At 41.8% G+C, this 14883-nt stretch overlaps 2 protein-coding genes across 2 annotated transcripts; both read right to left on the bottom strand.

Annotated features, from left to right (window-relative positions):
- Nucleotides 1-1926: 1926 nt before the first annotated feature.
- On the bottom strand, nucleotides 1927-5075 carry LOC118594721 (protocadherin beta-4-like). Its single transcript, XM_036204856.1, has one exon. The coding sequence runs from the start codon at nucleotides 4867-4869 to the stop codon at nucleotides 2476-2478; it is 2394 nt and encodes a 797-aa protein (XP_036060749.1). The 5' UTR covers nucleotides 4870-5075; the 3' UTR covers nucleotides 1927-2475.
- Nucleotides 5076-10605: 5530 nt separating this feature from the next.
- On the bottom strand, nucleotides 10606-14293 carry LOC118594722 (protocadherin beta-6). Its single transcript, XM_036204857.1, has one exon. The coding sequence runs from the start codon at nucleotides 13967-13969 to the stop codon at nucleotides 11630-11632; it is 2340 nt and encodes a 779-aa protein (XP_036060750.1). The 5' UTR covers nucleotides 13970-14293; the 3' UTR covers nucleotides 10606-11629.
- Nucleotides 14294-14883: the final 590 nt, after the last annotated feature.

Below are 14883 nucleotides of genomic sequence, written 5' to 3'. Positions count from 1 at the left end.
CCAGTAGTGGAGGCTTGCATTGACTCTTTCTATGAAGACTGGATGTCCATGTGAAAACTTAAACTAGGATTAAGGTCCTATTATTTTCCCCTTGGAGAAAGTCTTCTGAGCTTTGCTTGATTGAGCCCTGACTAATCAAATTACCCTAATCCAAACAGGCATTGTGCCTAATTCAGGTTATTTTCAGGCCTGATAAGCAACAAACACTACCTAATTGCCAGTTGAGAATTTGTATTCTCCCATCTTCTTCGTGCTGCAGGCCCCAAACTCTAATTTACGCATATCAAGAAAAACATCATTCCACATCCTTGAACTCTCAGAGATCCTCCTGCCTCTGCACTCAGGTTATTAGTTTTTAACTGTGCACGTCTTCTCAGGGAGAATAAGTGTCCTAGGAGATGGAAATGGCCTTCTGGTGGAATCTTCAGTCTACCAAAGTTGACTGATTTACTCTGTCTCCATGACAACCAACCTATTGTTTGCTCAGACTCAGCAAACTTCTATGGAAGCAAACAGACAATAGAACTCACTTTCTCATCCCCAAGTGAGTTTATTCTCAGAAACCTAAGCCCACTCACTTTGTATCATGCAGCATGTTTTCTGTGGCAGAACAGTAATGGTGTCTGACCTTTAACCGGGTTTTATGATTGTTTTCTCTTACCACATCATTCATGTAACCTTCAAATGACAGGGAACAGAGAAGAGAAATAGGAGCACTTTCATCTTCCTCCTGTTTAAAGACGTTATTTGTACTCCATGAACAGCTTAGCATGTTGACGTGGTTAACTGTGCTGAGTCACCACATCTGCCCTGTCTAGATGCCTCTGGAGGAATATAAGGATAATTCCAGCAAATCTAAATAGATGCAGCACAAGAAGCACATGACCATGTTATCCACAGGATGACTGAAGAGTTCAGGTGCTGATAGTGAGAAAAACAGAGACATCACAACTCTAAAAAATGTGGTTTACAACCTGCCCAGAGGGATAAGACAAAATTCAGAGTTTCTGCCTCACCCTCACCTTCCTCCTGTATAATCTGCTGTCTAGAAGTGAGACATAGGAAGTTTTTAGGGTGTTGACTTGCTGCCTTCTCAGATTACCATCTCTCCAAATAAAGCACAACTTGAAGATTCCATTTCAGACTCTACTCACTGGATCCTGTGGAGCAAGGCAGCACAGGTTCCAGTATTCCAGCTATGTTTTGAGATAGGGTCTTGCAATATAGCATTGGCTGGCCTGGACCTCACTACTGAAGTCCAGACTGGTCTTGAACTTAAGGAGATCTTTCCAGGTTGTATCTCCTGAGTGGCAAGAATAAGGCCATGGGCCAATATGCCCAGCTAAAGAGAGCTTTTAAATTCCTCATTTTCTGTCTAATGTTTGCTGTTTTATAGTCATATATACATAAATATAGTAAGGTAGACTCACACAATGTGCTTACCATTGAACAGAACATAAAGCAATAGTAATTCAGTATGTGCACTGCTGTTCAATCATGAACAAAACAATACATATCTTCTAGAAAGGCAACTTCATTTGACTGAAAATTTAAAATAAAAATAACTGAAATCACATTATGCATCAGTGAAGAAAAGGAAAAAGCAAAATTCTACTGTTGGTTTTCAAAACAAAAACAATCCATAGCTACCAAATGACATAAAGCAAAAATGTGAAGTTACTATAACAAGAACTAGGAAAGATAGTCAGAATCCAGAGAAAATTTCTTCATTTGGAATGTGGGCCAAGCTGCAGGAAACAACCTTATGCTTCAGCTTTGATGAGGAAAGGAGAAATTTGATGCTTCTACAGCCCTGGATGCTTTGGAGGAAGTCAGGACAGACTTCAGATTTGGATGTTGCTTTTTAAAAAGATTATGCTTAGCAACAGATTAACAATTTTATTTCAGCAAAGGAATAACAAATTGTAGGACATTTCCTCTTTAATTTTCATTAAACAACAATGGAAAATTTTAACTTTGCTATATTTGGAACACTTGCAAGAACATAAGTAAAACAAGCACTAACATTTATGATGCTCACAAGTGTCATACTTGAGCATACTAATGACCTAATGAAGGCCATCTTGACATGAATTTGGCCGAAACAAGCATGCTAAGGCCAAATAAAAAGCTATGCATACAGACCTTAAAAAGGAAAAGGTATATGGCAAAAACAGGTGACACAATTCTACAGAAATTCAAATTTTCTTGTTGGCTTTAAAGAAGAAAATAAACAAATCGTAGGCTAATGGAGATATTTATAGTTATGAGAATATTAGTCACCAAAGACATCAAAATATGAGGAAAACACATACTAAACCTGCGGCATAATGAGATGCTTCATATCAGTGGAGAAAATGAGAGCTGTAGGACCCGTGCACTCGTGCAGTGGTTTTAAAAAGGTAGTTACCTTTACACTAATGTATATAAGAGCCATTTTGACAATTCTTAGATTCATTGGAACACTTTGAACACTTAACTAAATACAAAGCTGTCCCTGCAGTGTGGATTTTCACGAATTTCCCTCCCAGTTTCCTGTAGCAACAAGTTGGGGACCATGGGTTTGAGAAAATTGAACTCACCAGTCCCAGAGTCTCCAGTCAGACACACCTCATACTGGTAGCTCTGAGACAGGGTCCCAGTGCCGCTGACATCTACCAGGTGACCAGGAAAGTGTCCCTCAGGCACAGAGCAGCCACCCAGAGAGGCCGCCCTGGCTTTCCTGCACAGCCTCACCCCCACGAACAGCAGCACAGACAAGAGGAAGATGGAAGACACAGAAGCCAAGGCAATGACCAGGTACAGTGTGAGCAAATCCTCATCCTGGGCGGGGTCGCGCGCCACCTCTGGCAGAGGCAGGTAGGGCTGAGAGAAGCCATCCACCAGCAGCACATGCAGAGTGACACTGGCAGACCTTGGAGGATCACCATTGTCCTTGACCAGCAGCAGCAGCCTGTGCTTGGGAGCCTCGCGCTCACTCAGCAGCCTGGAGGTGCGCACCTCGCCATTGTGAGCCCACACGCTGAACAGCCCGGGCTCTGTGGCCTTGATCAGCTGGAAGGACAGCCAGGCATTCTGTCCAGAGTCGCGGTCCACTGCCACCACCTTGGTGACCAGGTATCCTGGCTCTGCCGCCCTGGGCAGCAGCTCTGTGCAGGGTGCAGAGGCGTTCTGCAGCGGGTAGAGCACGAAGGGGTCATTGTCGTTGGCGTCCAGCACCAGCACTCGCACCAGTGCCTGGCTGCTGAGTGCAGGAGAGCCTTGGTCTGTGGCGCCCACATGGAACTCGAAGGTCTGCAGGACCTCATAGTCCAGCGCCCTGAGCGCGAACAGTTGTCCATTGTCAGCGTTGATGGAGATGAGTGAGTCGAGGGCCAGCTGCGGGTCGTGTGTGGGCAGCAGAGAGTAGGTGATGTGGGCATTGGAGCCTGAGTCTGAGTCTGTGGCACTGATGGTGCCTATGTGCAGGGCGGGGCTGTTGTTCTCCTGGACAAACAGGGTGTAGGAGGTTTGTGTGAAGGCGGGAGCATTGTCGTTGACGTCAGACACCTGCACTGTTATGGTGTGCTGGGTTGTGAGCCTGGGTGTGCCCATGTCAGTGACTGTGATGGTGATGTTGTACTCACCTCTGCTCTCTCTATCCAGTGGACTCTCTGTCACCAGGGTGTAGAAATTCTTGAAAGTAGATTTTAGGATGAATGGCAGGTTTTCTGGAATAGAACAAACAACCTTTCCATTCTCTCCAGAATCTCTGTCTCCAACTCTGAAGATGCTGATTATGGTCTCAGGAGCATTTTCTGGGACTGAGCTTGTCAGGGAAGATATGGTCAGCTCTGGGGCATTGTCGTTCACATCTACCACCTCTATCACCACCTCTCCCTTCCCAGAAAGACCTCCTCCGTCTGTGGCCTCGATTTCCAGGTGGTAAGATTTAATCTTTTCAAAATCCAATTGCTTTTTCAGTCGTATTTCTCCTGTGACTTCATTTATTGAGAAAGTTTGTTGAATTTCATCTGATGCTTGGAACAAGCCATAGGAAACTCTCCCAAAGTTACCAGCATCTGCATCTTGTGCTAAGACAGTCAGGACTGGGGAGCCTGGGAGACTGCTCTCCAGGACCTGCACCTCATAGGGGGTGTTCACAAATTTGGGGGCATTGTCATTGATGTCCAGGATCAGTATTCGAACCATGGCTGTTCCTGACCTAGGTGGAGAGCCACCATCCAGAGCTGTAAGGGTCAAGCTCAGCTCTGCCTGTTCCTCTCTGTCCAGGGCTCTGTCTTGCACCAACTCTGGGTATTTCTTGCCTTTACTGTTATTTCGAGTGAGGACATGAAAATGAGATTTGGGGTTGACTATGTATTGCTGTAGCCCATTGCTGCCCACATCCAAGTCCTGGGCTAATTTCAATGAAAATCTTGTGCCTGGCTGGCTGTTTTCTGGTATTTTCAAGAGCATTTCTTTATCTGGAAATTCTGGTGAGTGGTCATTTATGTCCTGGATCAGTATTTCTCCTTGAAAATATTGCACTGGCTTTTCAAGGGACACCTGGAAATGCAGCACACAGGGATCCACAGAGGCACACAGCTCTTCCCGGTCTAGTTTCTCCCTCAGAAGCAGATCCCCAGTCTCAGGATCCAGCAACAAACGCTGCTTGTAATCATCAGACACCACCCGTGCAGACCGGGCAGTCAGGTCCCCAGATCTCAGGCCCAGATCCTTGGCCAGATGAGCTACAAAGGACCCACTTTCTGTTTCCTCTAGGATAGAGTATCGAGTTGTCGGCTCACTGCAAACCTGAACCAAAACCAGCATAAAAAGGAAAGGAATCACTTGCCTGTTTGGGTGAATTCTCTCCATCTTCTCCATGTTGGGAAAGTGAATGCTTGCATCCGATCCTTTAGCAATCTCCAAATACTTTGAAACCCTGACTTCTGGTTTCTTCTTAAGAGGAATCTTCACAACATTGCTGTTAATCTTACATTAGTCCAATATATCTTTGCTCACTCCCCGTCACAGCTCCGGAGTGCTTTCAAAGCTCTTGCCTGCGCCTTTTGTTCTGTATCGACACCAGCAATTCCTGGCATTTTAGTGCTTTTTAATCATAATCTTAGCCTGCAGCGCCACCCTGTGTCTTCTTGTGGAAATTGAAACAGTTCTAGTTTTAAGTCAAAACACCTTTCAATGTCAAAACACCATTTTAATGTCCAAAAGATGCCATATTAAAAGTGTATATAGTTTTTTTTTTTCTTTGCCAACATTGTTTTTGTCTTAAACTACATAATCGGTAAGGCTATCCGCTACTGTGCACGAGAGGAATCATGAACACAAACCAGAAACCTGCAAGTCTTCAAACACATACGTGTAAGTTTTGAATAATCAGGTAAACAAAACAGGAAATCATATTTCTAAAAGAATGTTCTTTCCGTGTCGAAAAAGCAAAGTTACATGTTTAATATCAACAGTTTGTGTGAGTAGTATAAATTATTGTAGAGGGAATTACCTTTTGAAATACTCCGATGCACAGATACAATTGCATAGATCTGATTTATCAGCTGACCACCTGAGAGCAATAGCTACAGACCAAAAACAGTGCACTGAGATTTACCATTGGCCAACCTTCCGATTCTAAAGTGATGAAGTACTTTGATGCTGTAAATTTGTGGTGCAAGCTGAAACAACAAATATTTCCTGTATTCAAATAGAAAATACTATTCATGTATTTAACATATACAAATCATCCGAAGATTTGACTTCTAATTTAGAATATTTCCTTAAAGTTGTTCTTCTTTAATATTTTTTGACTATTCAGGAGTCCTTGCATTTAGAGACACTTAGCAACTTCTGGGGGGGGGGGCGCGAACTGGCCTTTTGGTAAGAATTCCATTTGGTCATCGACTAGTTTGAGAGTTATCTTTCCAGTGCAGTCTTCCGGTGCACAGACACTTCCTCCTCACACAGGCCTTCTGTAGCTTCCTTCAGTGCTGTCTTCTGTTCTGTATGAAAGTCGTCTACACACCTGTTGCTTCCTTTCTGAGCGTCTTGTTCCTTTTTATCCCAAGGGACTTTTCTTCATCTCCAGTTTGTCCCATGGTAATATGCAGAAATAGTTAATTTTAAGGTAATGATCTTGTGTTCTACAAACTTGCTGAATTTGTTTAGCAATGTTTGCATTTATGCAGATTACTTAGGTTGTGAGTATACAGTTGTTTTCCTTTTCCAATTATTAAATTTTCTAAAACGTTTCTGCATTGATTGAGACAATTGTGTCATTTTGCCCAAAAGGCATATTTCAGTATTGATTTTTGTATGTTAAGCCAATATGTTTCTGGGTAAATCTTTTATGGCTGTAGAATATAATCTCATTTGTTACTGGTGTTGGTATTGTGTTGAGGCTCTTCAAACCAATGGTGATAAGGCAAATGGGTTTATGATTTTGCCTCCTGTCATTATATTTCCCTGGTTTTGTCATAATTTACTGCCATAAATGAATTTTTTAGTAGTTACGGATCTGATCTTTATTATTACAACAGTAATGTTTGATATATGGTTTTATGAGGAGGGATTTGCCTTTGAAGGATCAAGTTAATTTCATGTTTTCAGGAGAGCCTAACCATAGCAACTGTTTATTCAGAACAGCAATTTGGGGTTGTATCTTACTGTTGCTAAGTGTTGTCAAATTTGCACATTTATTGCCTAAATTGCTGCTGTGAGTTTTTTTTTTTCATGTGTGTTTTCCTTTGTTTTGTTTTGTTCTCTGTGTAGCTCGGTCTTCTGGAACTCATGCTGTAGACTCGTAAAGCATCTAGCTCACAAGGATCCATGACCATCTGCCTCCTCAGTGTTGGGATTAAAGGTATGTGCCATCACATCCTGCTTTCCATGTGGTTTTTTCACTCATCAATGACTTTATAAAATATTTTCACAGGGTCTCATTCTAACACCTTGAAAGACACAATAAAAGCTATGAAGAAACTGACATTTTCTGAGATTGTTTCTTCATAGAGAAAATGCAGAATCATGAGCTCGGAGGCAGGTTGGGCCTAGCCCAAACACAATTTTAGGAGTGAAATGGAACCTTTACCTGTGTCTGACAAAGTTGAGCCAACATTCTTAAGGCTTGGATCAACTGAAACCTGAGTGTAAACTATCATGAGATCTCCAGTCTCTCTCTTAAAACCCAGTAAAGCCAGGGCAGTATGAAGGAACTTCCAAAAGAAGGTTAGGAGCTGATAAAACATCATCACTAAAGATGACTAAGGCCATGAAAAAAGACTAGACAGGTTCAATGTTTGTTCTTTCCCTCAGGACAGAGAGATTGATAACTACGAGGAGAGACTGCGGGAGAAAGAGATTGAATTTGGTCAAATCCGAAGTAGGAAATGACAGTTGTGAGGTAAGCACTAGTTGTTATGGAAATACACCGAGTGGAATTTTTGAAAAAGAAGATGAGAACTGCTATCAAAATGTAGTGTGTTATATGACTTTTGAGTTCTGGAATAGCAAATGTCAGAACGTGATGAATAAATGAAACAATCTAAAATAAAATGAGATCTATTACTTCTCTGCTTTTGGGAAAATCAACTGTGGAAGGAAAAGGGATTTACAGATAATGCTGGAGAAGCTGGCTGACACCAAACTTGTAACCAACAGTATTGAATGACAGAAGAAAAGCAGAAAAATATTTTCATCCTTAAGTGCGTGATTAACCAAACTATTGTTATGTATTAAAATAGGACAGTGGGTTTTCAAGAAAGTAATTCCATTTCTGGATTGATGTCTTTATAGAAAAAATGAGGGATACTTTGAAATTATTTTTGAAAATAAGTAACTATACCTCTATCTTGAAATTTTCGTTTAATTTTGATGCCGTAAAGAGTAACTAGGGGCCAATCGCAGCAGCAATTAGAGACCAAGGAATCAACAAAGAGATTTATGAGAGTTAATTGATGAACAGAAAAATCTTGTATTCTCTCCCCATTCCTAAAATGAAAGAGATGGAAAAGCTCCATTTGGAACTAAGTTAGTGATTAATGTAGTATTTTACAATTCTCTGAGTTTTTAGAGAATCTAGTTTCATAGAGATTGGTGTTATTCTGACAAAATCAAAATGTCATTCCCTTTTCTGAATATGGATAGTTCTTTTGAAATTTGATGTGTACACAAGTTTGAGATAAATCTTAAAGTCCTCAGGAAATTCATTGATTTCCTAAATGATGCAAGTTAATTACCCAATGACTGCAAATTGAGCACCTGTTTTCAATGAGAAATTGCATTATGCACTGCAAACTAAACTCTAAAGAAAACCAAAAGAGCACTTTTAGTCTATTTATCATCTACTGAAGTTATTTATCAATAATAATTTTGTTTCTTCTTCAAACATTGAAATATCAGTAATATCAACTTGTACATAAATAATAGTAATCTTATTACTAGAGAATTGAAAGACAATGTCATCTCTTTCACTGATATCTGACTTGGGGTTTGCAAAATGACCCAAAGTGCAACAATAGTTAGTACTATACAACTGGTAACCCACCCCCAGTCGTCCACTTAGTAAAATATCCATATAGAGAGATCTTGAGAACCAGCCATGGTGGTACATCTCTAATCCAAACCTCAGGAGCAGAGTTGGAGGCCAGCCTAGGCTACACAGAGAGAACTGAAAAAGAACCAATCTCAAGATAAATAGTAGTAGTAGTTTTGGAAAGGAATTCAAATAAATGAATAAATGATTTCCAAGTGCCCAGAAATAAAAATAACTTTGAATCAAGACTTATTGGGATTTTTTGTCTTCAAATTCAGTCCAGATTATCTTATCTGCTTGAAAAATTTTTGCCAACTTCCTCAACAATGTATATAGCCCATCCACAAATTAAATTACTAATAGGATCTGGGGCTCAGGCAGTGGTGGCACACGCCTTTAATCCCAGCACTCGGGGGCAGAGGCAGGCATATCTCTGAGTTTGAGGCTAGCCTGGTCTCCAAAGCAAGTTCCAGGAAAGGCAAAAAGCTCCACAGAGAAACCCTGTCTCGTAAAACCAAAAAAAAAAAAAAATAATAATAATTAAAAAAATAAAAAAAAGAAGAAAGAAAAAAGAAAAGAAACAAAACGAAACAGGATCTGGGGCTGAGGATGCACATTAGTGACAGACCACATATCTTGGACCCTAGGCATTGGACACCCCCCCACACACACACACACAGGCATTTGCATCCCTACTAGTAGCATCTCATCCTTTGTATTCATGTTGTAAATGGGTTATTAATGTATAGAGCGCTTCCCACTTTAGTGTGATATCATACACTATAGTGTCTCTCAAAAAATTGTCTTATATGAATTACATAATTTCCAAGAAATTGCAGCTATGTATGAAAGAATGAAAATATGATCAAAATTTTCATACCAAGTATTTAGGCTGAATGGAAAGATGTTTGTTCCAGTCATTCAGAATTCATACTACAAGGCTTATTTACATAAAATTTCTTATGCTGGAGAGCTTCCTGCTTGGAAAGTAGTTCCTCCATTCCTGCAAGAACTTAAGTGTAGTTATGACTATACAACTACACTTACTGGTGATTGAGAGCTATCAATATTAAATTCTTGACTTTCTAGAGTTTCCAAAACAATTCTCAAGTTTTTGTAAGTTCAATAATTTTTCTTGTAGACAAAACACTGAAATACTAAATAGATATATATGGATGGTAAAATACAAAAAGTCTTTTAAAAATAAATTTAGCCAAGGAAATAATGTGTGGTGGTATTGTGTTTCCCCAAATTATGTGTACTCTAATAAACTTATCTGGGGTCAGAGAATAGAACAGCCACAATATTTAACATAGAGGTTAGGCAGTGGTAGCACATGCCTTTAATCCCAGCACTTGGGAGGCAGAGATCTATCCGGATCTCTGTGAGTTTAAAGCCACACTGAAAACTTCCAGGCTTGGTGACTCCCACCTTTAATCCCAGGAAGTGAACCTTTAATACCAGGAAGTGAGGGTAGAAAGCAGAAAGGTATATAAGGCATGAAAACCAGGAACTAGGAGCATTTGGTTGGTTAAGCATTCAGGCTTTTGAGCAGCAGTTCAGCTGACAGCTATTGGAATTAGGAGACAGAGGCTTCCAGCCTGAGGAAACAGAATCAGCTGGGGAACTGGCGAGGTGAGGAAGCTGTGGCTTGTTCTGTCTCTCTGATCTTCCAGCATTCACCCCATTAACTGGCCTCAGGTTTGATTTTATTAAGGCCTTTTAAGATTTCTGCTACAATAATGGCTTGTTATGTGAAACTATTTTTAAAAATTCACTTAAAATGGGCATATTCTGTGGTTTTGGTTGCTTCCATGTGTTATTTTTAGTTGTAGAAAATCTAAACTTCCCCAATGATACTGTTTTTTCCTATCATATTTGTACCCCATTTAATTACAATGTTGTAGGTAGAATACTGCTGTGGATTGACAAATTTCATCTCCAAGTAATTATACATCGAGGCAGACTGAAATAGGAAAAAAGGAATCCATTGATAGAAACCAGTGGAAAATTTCCCCTAAGTCACCCTATTTATGGCAAGTACTAGTAATAAAAAAGACTAAAACACTTAAAAGCCATTCATATGCATATTTTGTTGAAAGTTTAATGTGCCCACATTTACTTCCAGCATTTATAAATCAACTCATCATTCAAACACATCCCTCACTAAATGTTTTTTCATACAAAGTGAAAGCACATTCCGTCACTTGCAATGGCTTAGGTCAAGCAAAGTTATTTCTGGTACATTTTAGAAGCAATTTTGGCCTGTATAAAAGCAAATGAAGTCTTGAAATACTAAATGTGGTTGTCAGTAAAGATGATAAATAAAACAACACACTACTTCCATTTTTGAACAAACCATATAAAACTATGACAGATGATTGTATCTTATGCTCACACTTCATTAGCTGTACACAAAGGTGTGTTATCATGATAACAGAGATGTCGGTGAGGAAAACACATACATGCACGATGGAATTACTTTATTCAGGCATCAAGAATAAAATTGTCATTCTGAAGGAAATGGAACTGGAGATCATTTAAGCTAGATAGTCACCCTCTAAAAGACAAGAAGTACATGAAAGCAAAATGGGGCATTGAAGAGTGTGGTGGGGAGAAAGACAACAGGATTAAAGAACGTTATAAGGAGGTGAAGGCTATCCAGGCATGGTATGCGCATCTCCGAAATTGTCACAGTGAACGCTGTGCATCGTACAGTTAACAAGCTGCAGTGAAAGTGAAAACGACAGAGCAAGTTCCGTGCATCTGAAGTGGGTGTTGAAGAACCGGTTATAATGAAGTGGAAGAAATGAGTAAGCACACTATTTGAAACGACCAGAGAAACACAAAAAGGTGGTATACCATACAAATTAGTGAAAAAAAGATGCATTATGATTGTGTTGATAAAACAGGAAGCACAGATCCAAAAGAGAAAAAACACACCAATAAAAAACAGCGAATAAAATCACCGTAAAATACACTGTTCCAAGGAAACATTATTAAATGCAAAACAAATATATTAATAGCCAAGCAACTAATTCTGATTCATTTAACGAAACCTAGGTCTCTTGGAACCTAGGTCTCTTGGACACTGAAATTTACCTAGGCGTCCTGAAACACACTACTGGGAATAATGGGATTGAAGAATTTGAAATCTGTGTTCCCAGAGTCTCCACTCAGACACACCTCATACTGGTAGCTCTGGGACAGGGTCCCTGCACCGCTGACATCCACCAGGTGACCAGGAAAGTGTCCCTCAGGCACAGAGCAGCCACCCAGAGAGGCCGCCCTGGCTCTCCTGCACAGCCTCAGCCCTACGAAGAGCAGCACAGACAAGAGAAAGATGGAAGACACAGAAGCCAAGGCAATGACCAGGTACAGTGTGAGCGCGTCCTCCTCATGCACAGGATCGCGCGCCACCTCTGGCAAAGGCAGGTAGGGCTGAGAGAAGCCATCCACCAGCAGCACATGCAGAGTGACACTAGCAGACCTTGGAGGATCACCATTGTCCTTGACCAGCAGCAGCAGCCTGTGCTTGGGAGCCTCGCGCTCACTCAGCAGCCTGGAGGTGCGCACCTCGCCATTGTGAGCCCACACGCTGAACAGCCCGGGCTCCGTGGCCTTGAGCAGCTGGAAGGACAGCCAGGCATTCTGTCCAGAGTCGCGGTCCACTGCCACCACCTTGGTGACCAGGTATCCTGGCTCTGCCGCCCTGGGCAGCAGCTCTGTGCAGGGTGCAGAGGAGTTCTGCAGCGGGTAGAGCACGAAGGGGTCATTGTCGTTGGCGTCCAGCACCAGCACTTGCACCAGCGCCTGGCTGCTGAGTGCAGGAGAGCCTTGGTCTGTGGCGCCCACATGGAACTCGAAGGTCTGCAGGGCCTCATAGTCCAGCGCCCTGAGCGCGAACAGCTGCCCATTGTCGGCATTGATGGAGATGAGAGAGTCGAGGGCCAGCTGCGGGTCTTGGGTGGGCAGGAGCGAGTAGGTGATGTGGGCATTGGAGCCTGAGTCTGAGTCTGTGGCGCTGATGGTGCCTATGTGCAGGGCGGGGCTGTTGTTCTCCTGGACAAACAGGGTGTAGGAGGTTTGGGTGAAGGTAGGGGTGTTGTCGTTGACATCTGACACCTGCACTGTTATGGTGTGCTGGGTTGTGAGCCTGGGTGTGCCCATGTCAGTGACTGTGATGGTGATGTTGTACTCAGCTCTGCTCTCTCTGTCTAGTGGCCCCTCTGCCACTAAAGTGTAATAGTTTTTGAATGTGGGTTTTAAAAGAAACGGAAGATCATTCTGAATAGAACACATCATCCTTCCATTGTCCCCAGAATCTGGGTCAGAAACACGGAAAACAGCAACTACAGCTTCAGGAGCATTTTCTGGGATTGAAGTAGTGAGTGAGGATATGGTGAGTTTAGGGGCGTTGTCATTCACATCCACCACGTGTATAGCTACAGTACATTTTCCTGAAAGACCTCCCCTGTCTGTGGCTACAATTTCCATGTTATAATATGGAGTTGCCTCAAAGTCCAATATCCTTTTAAGATGAATTTCTCCTGTAACTTCATCTATTACAAATGGGTGAGGGACTCCACCGCCTTGAAACAGAGAGTAGGCTACATTCCCATTTATCCCAGCATCTAAATCCCTGGCACAGACCGTCAAAACTACAGCATCAACGGGGCTGTTCTCAGGGACCTGAACCTCATAGAGCGACTGTACAAACTGGGGGGCATTATCATTGATGTCCACGACTTCAATGCGAACTGTGGTGGTCCCAGACTTGGGTGGAGACCCACCATCCACAGCAATGAGGGTTAAAGTGAGCTCAGGCTGCTCCTCTCTGTCCAGGGCTCTGTCGAGCACCAGCTCTGGGTATCTCCTGCCATCAGCACGACTGTGAGTAACCACATGGAAATGGAGGCTGGGGCTGACTGTGTAGTTCTGGACAGCATTGCTCCCTATGTCAGAGTCTTGAGCTGCGTTCAGAGGAAACACAGTCCCTGGCTGGACGCTTTCTTGAATTTTTAGGAGCATTTCCCTGTGAGGGAACTCTGGAGCATGGTCATTTATGTCTGTGAGCTGTAGGTCAGTTTGGAAGAACTGCACAGGGTTTTCCAGAATGAGCTGGAAGTGCAGCACACAGGGGTCTGTCACCCCACACAGCTCCTCACGATCTGGTTTTTCCCTCAGGAGCAAATTCCCGGTCTCAGCATCCAGCTGCAAGAGCTCTTTGTTCCCATTGTGTTGGATTTGCGCCCCTCTGGTGGCCAGTTCCCCCACATTGAGCCCCAGATCTTTTGCCAGGTTAGCCACCAAGTAGCCACTGTCTGTTTCTTCTGGCATGGAATATCTAATCGCCTCACAGCCTGCCTCCCACAAAAGCAGCAAAATAGTAAGGAAAACCACTTGCCTTTTCTCTGGCGTTTTTGCTAGAGCATTCTCCATTGTTCAGATGCAGTCCAGAGGGCGCTGCTGCTTGTCAATCTTGTTGGTTTCAGTCCACACAGACAAGGTTTGGTGAAATAATTTCAAATTAAATCTTACTAAATTGCTTTCAGCAGTCTTTTCTCTTAGATCTCAGGCAAATGCCTCTTGCTCTCTTCATTAGAGAACATTCAGCATTCTGATTTCCGGGAATGGTGTCCTGAGCATCCTGGGAGGCCCGTGTTATACAAATTGTTAGTCTGCAGCGCCACCGTGCGAACTTTTCTAGTGTTGCACGTAGTGTTATCCTCTTCATTCTGTGTTTAAACACCCTTTAAGATATAGAAGTGTCCTCCATTGCATCTTCAGTTCTTAGCAACCAGAAGCTCTAGCACTTTTGCTTTGTTAATTTTCAGTAAACAAAACTTTTTGAATGATCAAAATGGTGATATTGCTCAAAAGACATTTTGAATACATAAATTCAATGTAATGAATATCTGCAAAATATTTGAATATTCCCAAATTACTTTTCATTGAAATGTTATAAACATTTAAAAACAGGCACTATTCTTAGGTTTACATAACAAAAATGTCATCAAGTTGGTATAGTTCAGTAATCAGAATCTAGATAAATAAATAGTTCGTACCTAAATAAATAATGTTCTCCCTACCATTCATTAGTTACTCTTCTCATCCTAGGCACTACACTGACTTTTATTGACAGAATATTTTGCCTTTTTTTTTTAGAACTTTTGTAAAGTAGCGAAAGTAGAGTATCTCTCTGTTGTAGACTTGTTTATCATTGTCATTTTCTTTGGTAAGCTGATCTATGCTGTGGTCCTTTCATTGTTTATCATTCTTTCATATGCTTGAGTTATTATTTGTTTGCATATACTCCATATAAGGGACATTGGGGGTTTCCAAGTTTCAGTTTA

This window comes from Onychomys torridus, chromosome 13 (genome assembly GCF_903995425.1).
Source record: "Onychomys torridus chromosome 13, mOncTor1.1, whole genome shotgun sequence".
Classification (NCBI taxonomy): Eukaryota; Metazoa; Chordata; class Mammalia; order Rodentia; family Cricetidae; genus Onychomys; species Onychomys torridus.
Note: the sequence above shows the minus strand (reverse complement) of the source record. Positions and strands in the feature narration are given on the sequence as shown.